This window comes from Pseudochaenichthys georgianus, unplaced genomic scaffold (genome assembly GCF_902827115.2).
Source record: "Pseudochaenichthys georgianus unplaced genomic scaffold, fPseGeo1.2 scaffold_1721_arrow_ctg1, whole genome shotgun sequence".
NCBI lineage: Eukaryota > Metazoa > Chordata > Actinopteri > Perciformes > Channichthyidae > Pseudochaenichthys > Pseudochaenichthys georgianus.
The window spans coordinates 2,953-13,003 of NW_027262509.1; the positions used below are offsets into that span (position 1 = coordinate 2,953).

At 46.6% G+C, this 10,051-nt stretch overlaps 1 protein-coding gene across 1 annotated transcript; it reads left to right on the top strand.

Moving 5' to 3' along the window:
- The first annotated feature begins 944 nt into the window (after positions 1 to 944).
- On the top strand, positions 945 to 5,309 carry LOC117441478 (growth arrest-specific protein 1). The gene is given in 2 exon segments (XM_034077568.2): positions 945 to 1,933; positions 1,935 to 5,309. Coding segments are annotated over 2 exon segments (750 nt in total). The 5' UTR covers positions 945 to 1,759; the 3' UTR covers positions 2,511 to 5,309.
- The last annotated feature ends 4,742 nt before the right edge of the window (positions 5,310 to 10,051 follow it).

The following is a 10,051-nucleotide window of genomic DNA, read 5'->3' on the forward strand; positions in this document are numbered from 1 at the left end:
ACGGTCCAGAAAATACCATTCTCTCCCATTCTCCTCTGTCAATCGGGGCTTAGAGAACCCTGCAGAATGAGAGCCATGGTGGGGGAGTGTGTGCGTGTGTGTGCGTGCGTGTGTGTGTTGTGGGCGGACAATTAGTGAGAGCAAACTGAAGGCAGAGGCAGTCATCACAGAGGCTTCCCTGCTCTGTTCGCGGCTAAAAGGGAACAGATTTGTTTTTCCGCGCGGAACGTCTGAGGGGGAAATGCAGATGTGAGCTTCTTGCAAAGGAATGCAAGCCCACCCTCTCGTCTCCTCCCCCTTTTCACTTGTGTTTTGCAGCGAAGGAAGTACTGTACTTAAGCACACTTTTGAGGTGCTTGCACTTTAGTATTATCAGTGTATGCTAATTGTTACTTCTCCACTACAATTTAGAAACCAATATTGTACTTTTTTCTCCTCTTTCACAGCTTTTAGTGACTTTAGATTATTAGCTAATACATCTAAATCAATTATTAAATAAACTGACGTTTTATTTATGTATTTATTTAGCAGCAGTAGGCTATATAAAGTTATTCATATCTTCTACCTTTCCTAGCTGTGATAAAAACACACGAATAATCAGTAGTGGCAAATATATATATATAGGATTCTGAAATGGGCCAATATGCATAAGGAGTACTTTTACTTTTTGTTTTTAAGTATATTATGATGCCGATAATTTTGTACTTTTACTCAAGTACAGTTTTGAATGCAGGACTTTGACTTGTAACAAAGTGCATTTAAAATGTACTTTTGCTTCAGTACACCTCGGAGTACTTGTCCCACCTCTGCCTGCAGGGACCACACAGACCCCGGGTACATGAAGACACTCATACACTTTATCTGGTCATGTAGTGAGGGTCTGCTGGGAACGGGTCCCACGGCTGACTCCTCAATGACGACCAATGGGTGGACAGGGTTGTAAATGAGGGAGAGAGAGTGTGTGTGCGCGTGTGCGTGTGTGCGAAAGAGAGAGAGAGAGGGGGGAAGGAAAACTTTTCTTTCTTTTTGTCGACAGGAGGAGGGGTGTTGTGGGGAAATGCTCGGCGGACCGTGAAGCGGAGCAGAGGGACAAAGACGCACATATAACGGGACGAAATGCGACAGGCAGAAAGCTCTTACAACTAAAACAAACCACAACAACACCGCGATACAACAATGGACTTTACGAGTTGTGGAGCTGCGGAGAGACTTCGAGAGGGAACACGGCAGGACAGATGAGTTTACACGCCGAGCTTTGGATAATCACTGTGGTGAGTGCGCGTTAGTTAACTGTGGATAACTGGCACGTACCCACCTCACATCCGCACCGTGGAGCAGACACGGGCTGCAGTCTGGATTGTTATTCCCACTTCTGAACGGACATGCTTCCCGGAATAACTGTTGCCGTGTTCTGCAGCCGCGCGTGGAGAGGAGGACTGGAAACACATGCACGAGCTGGGACCAGTTATTTATAACGTGCATTCTTCTTGGGACTCTGTGTGGATGACTTGCTCAGCGAGACGAAGGGGCTGTCCTGCTGCTGGAGAAAGCACTGCTACATGCACATCTACCGGGACACACCACGAACAATAGTTTTCAATTGGAGTGGACAGAAACACTGACAGCCAATCAGAATCTACCAGAATGAGAACAGTTATTCTAATGACCGAGTCTTTGTCTTGGCCTGCTCGTGGATAACTTGTGGAGTGACATCCAGCGACTGCCCTGCGCGTCTCCGAGCCAGAGCCTCCTCCCAAGCATGAGATGTTGGTGCAGTCTCCTGGCACTCCTCCCCTGGGTGCTGGTGCTGTTGGACGCCCAGCTGATCTGCTGGCAGGCGCTGCTTCGGTGCCACGAAGAGCCCGAGTGCGACCTGGCCTACAGTCAGTACTTGGCGGCGTGTGAGGGGAACATCCGGGGGGACGAGAAGACAATGTCCCAGCCACTGCATCAACGCGTTGATCCGGCTGAACCACACTCGGAGCGGCCCGGATCTGGAGACGTGCGACTGTGCACGGGACCAGGAGTGCGTGAAGGCCAAACGCACCATCGAGCCGTGTTTGCCGAGGAGATACCCGAGCGACGGGGGGGGGATCGGGTGCATGGAGGCGAGGCAGCGCTGCGAGGAGGACAGCAGGTGCCACACCTCTCTCACCGCTTATCTATCATACTGCGGTCAGCTGTTCAACGGCAGGAAGTGCTCGTCCAAGTGCAAAGCCACCATCCAGCAGATGCTGTTCATCCCGAACGGCGTGCTGCTGAACCGCTGTGTGTGCGACGGGGTGGAGAGGCCGTTCTGTGAGGTGGTGAAGGAGAACATGAGCCAGCTCTGCGCCATAGGAGACCACATCGTTGTTTCAGACCAGCCGGACGTGGACGACTTCTACGAGGATGAAGACTACGACCCTAAGGTGGACAGAGACGAGGAGGCGGATCATAATTCTGCTTCACACGGGGTCTCCAGCCTCCTTCTGCTCCTGGTTCTTCCTCTGGCACGGGTACTGTGCTGAGGACATGTGGATTTAAAGGGGACACACTGATCTGTGGTGGAGGGACCTTGCAGGACTCAAAGGCGGAGACAGGGAGATCCTTTTCCCCTCGGAGCCTTCCTGCTTTCCCCTAAAGACGACAGAGACGAGGAGGTGGTGGATCATAACTTTGCTTCACTCAGAGTCCTGCTCGGGTATCGTACTAAGAAAACGGATTTAAAAATGACAAAATAATCTCAGTTTTAGGGAGCCTTGAAGAGTCCAGCTCGAAAGTGACACACACTTTCCTGCAGGACTCAACCGGTGGATAAAGAAAGATATTCTTCCCTCCTTTCTATTCCATGTGAGTCGCAGCGCTGAAATGTGTGTGTGCTTTCCACAACTGTCCGATTCGCAAAGTCAATCTGTTGTTTTGTGAGCACACTCAGTCAGGAAAGCTGCTCTGTTGACAAGACGATGAGAGGAAGAGGAAGTGACCCGCGGCAGGCTGTGTTGCCAAGTCTGAGTGCCTTTAACAGATCCTGTTTGTTTGGTTTCTATGGGGCTCGGAGCGTGGCGTTATTAAGACTTTAGACAAACACGGGGTCCGTCCGGTCCCTGTTTGCTCTCCGCGTCCAGGGGCCTCCACACTTCACACATGTGTGGGGACAGGCCGAGGACAAGGCGAGGGGTTTTAGGATCAAGTAGTGAAATTAGCTGGAGTGCCTCTCAAGCAGCCCCTCCCCCCGAGGGGAGATTGTTTTATAGCACTTTTCCTGAGACCCCCTCTTCTTCCTCCCCACGTCCTGCCCACGTTCACGCCTCGAAAAGACCCCCGTGTGACTTTATGGCTGCGTTCACACCGCAGCAGCCGGCCAGGCAGAGGCTGCTTGTGATGCAGGTCAACGACCCACACCTGGGGTTTGTCCGGCTCCGAGTGAGACGCGGTTTCACTTCTGCACGGGTTTCACATTCATCTAATTCAATAAAATAATGTGCTTTTATGGATTAGAGCTGCAGACACACGTGGATCGATAGAAAAAGAATCGCTCACGGTATTTTTTCACAACAAAATGACGGACACTGCAGTGTCAGCTTCATACATATGGACATTTCTCTGGTTGTCGTCACTTTAAAGGTGGGGTAGGTAAGTTTCAGAAACCGGCTCGAGATACACTTTTTGTTATATTCCATGGAATGCTCTAAACATCCCGATAGCAATGAATATCTGAAGTGCTTTGACAACAAATCCATAAAAAACGTCATCTGTGGAAGCCGTAATACTGTAAAAAGTACAACGTATGGCCTACCTGCCTGTCAGCCTCCCATCGGGGCACACACTGACCTCGTGCCCTCATTGGTCATGTGAGCGTTCGTGTGTGTTGGAGGCGGGGCTCTGTGAGGAAGTGGCAGATTTTCTCCGGTTGTGTATTTTCAAATTCTAGCGATCTCGAGCCGGTTTCTCAAACTTACCTACCCCACCTTTAAAGACGATACATGTGGCAAAACAAGACTTTTCAGTAACTTCAATGGACAGTTTCTCTATATTCTCACATTTGAACGACCAAACAATATCTCTAACTGATCAGCCAATAAGGGACATCATTGATATTAGCAGCCATATGTTTCTTAAGGATTGCCAGAGCGAACACAAGGCCGTATTGAATCTGATTAAAGCAACAGAATGATGAAATGAACGTGGGAAAAGAGACATGTTGACTGAGAGCAGAAGTCAGAGATGTTCACACAGGGATTGAATGTATGTTAATGGTGTTGTGCCACACATGTTCGTTAAAGAAGCCTGAGAGATTGGAGGCTTCGTGTAGAGCAGGGGTGTCAAACTCAATTTCATCGCGGGCCACATCAGCACTCAAAGGGCCGGTTGTAACTTTAAGACTATGTAAAAATACATATATAAATATATCATATATATAAAATAATGTATTATATTACATAATTGCCTCTGCATTGGATTATCATCGGATAGGGTAATAACTTCATAATTAACTACGTCTGAAAGCAGAAGTCTAGGGCAAGTCTCCTCAGTGCGTATGTCCCAAAATGATTTAAAAAGAAAAGCCAAATTCTGGAGAAAAAAGAAATAGAAGTGACATTTTGAAATAAAAATCTAATTCTGAGAAAAAGGAATTCTATGAAAAAATGCATATTTTGAAGAAAAAAAGGCAAATTCTGAGAAAAAAGTCATATTCCAGATGCATTGTGGGACATGTAGTTTATGGGCAACGTGCTTCTGTAGCATGTAACCGTATAATAAACATATTATATTCTTTGCAAGCTCTTGTGGGGCCACATAAAATGAAGTCGCGGGCCGAATGTGGCCCCCGGGCCTTGAGTTTGACACCCCTGATGTAGAGCAACGTTAACATGAAGGAAAGGTGCTTTATGAAGAAAGGCACCGACTGAAGGAAGGAGAGACTTTGAGTCCAGTTCACACACAAGGCTTTTATTTAGTATGTTTTGAACAGCAGTTTTTCACTCGTCCACTATGAGCTGTTTAGCAAAGAGGGAACTTAAGATCCGGTAGTTTCGATCACTCCTAGTGAAGCTGCCAATGTGTGTCTTTGCCACTTGAAACTGTGTCAAAACTAATCTGTGTTTTTCTGATGAAGTTTTTACAGAAATGTTTCTAAATGTTAAATTATGAAGCTAGAATATGAAGAATGTGTATATATGTTACGATGATATGCAGTACAGTAAACCACGGTCACTTATTACACACATTCAACTCAAACGTAGCTCAGATTTTGATTCCAGTGTCTCGTCTTCAGAGTGATGTCTTCCATGTGTGAGAGTTTTATAATAAAATGTTTATGAGTTAAAGCTGTGTAATGATGTTATTTGTCCACAGAGAGATCAAGAAAGTAGTTCCTTTATCTTTTCCTCTGAGTGCTGTTCTACTAATTCACTTACCGAACATTCAAACATTGCCTTTTAAAGACTCGCCGTCTAAAAGGCCGACGAGCAGAGATTATCGTCCGAACGAGTCCTTCTCAAAGCGAGTCCAGAGTAAGCACTGCGCGCAGCCACGCCCCCGTCTAATATCTAAGGGATTAGGTCAGTGTAAGGGAAACCTGGAGGGGAATTTTAAGAGTTAGTCATTGCGCAACGACAGCAGGATTCCACCTTCAGTTCAGGCTGGAGCTGCAATAAAACCACCATTGTTTTGAGAGGAGGAAGACGGAGAGACGGTCACTGGAACGCGTGAGCTGAGCACAGGACTCGAGAAGAAAGCAGCCGTTGTTCAACACTTACTTTGGTGTTTACACGTTGTAAAAGAGTCCTTTTAGCCGAGGTGTGTTCACTTGCTCTGAGAATGCTAGTCACGTCGAAAAGTGCAGCGACGGGAAAATTGACAATCTGAGAGGGAATGGGAAGTGTTTCCAGGACGACAAGAAACACATTCTGACCTGCTGTCAGACTCTGAGGTAAGAGTGGACACGCATTTTAAAGAGGCCCTATTCTGCTTTTTGTGGAGTTCCCTTTCCTGTAGTGGGTTCTGTGTGTTTCTCTCCCACACCTGAACATCAGCAGGAGAGCACTCTTTAAAGTAGAGACGCTACATACTGATATACACCTGAACATCAGCAGGAGAGCACTCTTTAAAGTAGAGACGCTACATACTGATATACACCTGAACATCAGCAGGAGAGGACTCTTTAAAGTAGAGACACTACATACTGATATACACCTGAACATCAGCAGGAGAGGACTCTTTAAAGTAGAGACACTACATACTGATATACACCTGCACATCAGCAGGAGAGGACTCTTTAAAGTAGAGACGCTACATACTGATATACACCTGAACATCAGCAGGAGAGGACTCTTTAAAGTAGAGACACTACATACTGATATACACCTGAACATCAGCAGGAGAGGACTCTTTAAAGTAGAGACACTACATACTGATATACACCTGAACATCAGCAGGAGAGGACTCTTTAAAGTAGAGACACTACATACTGATATACACCTGAACATCAGCAGGAGAGGACTCTTTAAAGTAGAGACACTACATACTGATATACACCTGAACATCAGCAGGAGAGGACTCTTTAAAGTAGAGACACTACATACTGATATACACCTGCACATCAGCAGGAGAGGACTCTTTAAAGTAGAGACGCTACATACTGATATACACCTGAACATCAGCAGGAGAGGACTCTTTAAAGTAGAGACACTACATACTGATATACACCTGAACATCAGCAGGAGAGGACTCTTTAAAGTAGAGACACTACATACTGATATACACCTGAACATCAGCAGGAGAGGACTCTTTAAAGTAGAGACACTACATACTGATATACACCTGAACATCAGCAGGAGAGGACTCTTTAAAGTAGAGACACTACATACTGATATACACCTGAACATCAGCAGGAGAGGACTCTTTAAAGTAGAGACACTACTGTAATGGCATCCAAGGTTTCCTCTTGCCGCTATAGAGCGGGGTTGACAACATGCAATCCAGAACAATAAGCAGCTGAAGGTTTTCAGTCAAAATGTTTTAATTTATTAACAAAAAAGTATTGACTTAAAGTTAAATAGTCTCAAAATAACAAAGCTTTAAACAATATTTCGGCGATATGCTTTCCTTTATAAACTAAACTATACTTTGTGTGCAGTCCAATTTGCAACACCAATCTCTGTCTGCAATTTGCGGTCGAAAAGCCGTTCCGCTCCGCGTCTCATCAGGTCTCCGAGCCCGCCGGCTGTCCTCAATCACCTCACTTAAATAAACACCGGAAGGAACAAGGAAACAGATCATATTTACGATTTGAAATGAACAATCATTTCATCAAAACATATTCACCATGGCGATATAAATCATTTTCCATCATTACATCATTCATCAAATTATGAAGCTAAATAATAACTTTGTGGCTCTAACATACCGGCCCCTAATTGTTGACGCAGTAGCAAAACAATTAATACATTATAATAGAGACAGTACAAGCCGTTACTCAAAATGTAACTCATCAATATACAATCATTGTCATAGTCCAATGTTTGTGTTTGGTGTGTTTGCATGAGTTCAAGAGGAAAGGGGGGGTGTGTGTGTGTGTGTGTGACAGAGCAGACAGAGCTTGTCAATTGGTCGCTGTAAGGTGCTACTCTTGGTTTTCACTAAGACACTTCGGACACGCCCTTTGGACCCTGACGGTGTCTTTATCACCCGGTGCCGTGTTATCCACGATGACGACGAGGTCATTGGGGCGAAGGTTCCGTTTGGGGTTGTGCCATTTGACTCGACTGGGAGATATTCTCTTATCCATCTCCTCCAGAAGAGATCTGCCAGGTATTGTGCCTGTCTCCATCTCCTCCGTGAGTACAAGTCCTCCTTGTGAAAGAGTCCATCATCGGTTTTGTCTTTAGCAGAAGGAGGTGATTTGGCGTGAGGGGTTCGAGATCGTTTGGGTCACTTGAAACTGTAGTCAATGGTCTGAGTCTCATCATCCAATCTGTTCTTTTAGAACGGAACACAGCATCTTACAGGTCTGCTGAGCCTCTCCCAACCTCCACCATGGTGGGCTCCATACGGCGGATTAAAAGTCCATTTACTCCGTCCCCGATTCAGGTCTTTAAGAGCAGCTCTCAGCTCTTTCTGTGCTCCCACAAAGTGTGTGCCGTTGTCGGTCCTGATGCTTGTGCCATTGTCGGGCCTGATGCTTGTGCCGTTGTCGGTCCTGATGCTTGTGCCGTTGTCGGTCCTGATGCTTGTGCCGTTGTCGGTCCTGATGCTTGTGCCGTTGTCGGTCCTGTTGCTTGTGCCGTTGTCGGTCCTGATGCTTGTGCCGTTGTCGGTCCTGATGCTTGTCACCTGCCCTCTGCGACATATGAATCTGCGCAAAGCATTGATGTGGGAGTCGGTGTCCAATGAGCTCGAAACTTCCAGATGAATGGCACGACTCACAAGGCAGGTGAAGATCATTTCCCAACGTTTTACATTTGCTCTGCCTCGTCTAACCTCCAGGGGTCCAAAGAGGTCGATACCCACATGAGTAAAGGGTGGTAGATCTGGAGACACCCGATCCTCTGGGAGGTCAGCCATGTTCTGCTCTCCATCTGTGGCTAGCATTCTTCGGCAGAAAACACAGGCTCTGATTATCTTTCTGGCTGCCGAGTTAGCACGAGGCAATCTTTGATTTAGTCTTGAGAGCATGTGGCTTCTCCCCGAGTGTCCAATCTGCTGATGGACGTGGCCCAGGATCAGTTTGGATACAGGAGAGTCTCTGGGCAGGATAATGGGGTTCTTCAGATCCATTGGCATTGCTGATTTGCTTATTCGTCCTCCCACTCTTAGCATGCCTTCAGCTAAGATTGGGTCCAGCTTCCTGATAGAGCTGCTTGCTCTTATTGCCTTCCCTTCTCCAAAAGTGCAAGTTCCTGAGAGAAGTGACGTCTTTGCTCAGAGTGAATTATTGACCGTTCAGCTTCTCTAATGTCCTCCACAGACTCAACAGACTCCAATCTGGGGCAAGGTCAGCCTTTGCAGATTTCCTTCTTTGATTTAGCAGAAGAAGAATTCCCCTTAATTTAAGTATCCAAGCAACCCCTCTCTGCAATCTGCTCCGTGATGAGTAATACTCAAACAGTTGGTTTCGTGGACACTCAAACTGTTAACTGCTACGTCCTTTCTAACCTCTGGGTCCTCTGGTGGAATGAGGCCCAGGTTCTTAGGTGTTTTTAGCCAATATTCCTTTTCCAGATACTCAGGTCCAGTTATCCACCTTGATGTCTTTAGAAAGTCTTCTACATGCAGCCCACGGGACGCGTCGTCGGCAGGGTTGTCCATGGAGCTCACGCCTCCACTACTTCTCCTGAGACGGGTCCTTGATCACTGAAACTCTGTTTGCCACACATGTGTGATATCGTTTAGGCTGGCTGCTGATGTATCCGAGGACAGAGGTGCTATCTGTCCAGAAGGTTGAGTCGTTGAGGTCCACTTTAAGCTCCCTTTTCAACATCCTGTCCACCTTTACTGCACGTGTTGCAGCAGTAAGCTCCAATCGGGGAATAGTGATCTGTTTGAGTGGAGTCACCCTACATAAATGAAACGTGGACCCTTCCCATACCGTTTGTGAAGCGAAGATAGCTGCTGGTGCCGTAACCTTTTTCGCTTGCGTCACAGAAGTGATGAAGCTCTGCACCTGATTGGTCCAAAGTTCTCAGGTTTCATACACCTGTCCACTTCAAATCTGCTAAGCTGCTCCAACTCTGTGATCCATGTCTGCCATTGCTTTGAGTATTCTTCTGGGACCCATCCACACTTGATCCTGCATAGCTCCTGGAGGATCTGCCTGGCTTTGAGGATACATGGGGAGAGGAATCCTAACGGGTCGTAGATGGAACCGACTGTAGAGAGGATCCCTCTCCTGGTAAGAGCTCTGTTTTTGATATTGACTTTGAATATGAAGGAGTCTTTCTCTGTATCCCATTGGATTCCAAGTGCTCTTTCAATTGGCAGGTTTTCCCTGTCAAAGTCCAGATCCTTGAATAGCTTTGCTCTGTGATGCTCAGGTATACTTGCAAGCACTTCACGGTTGTTACAGACC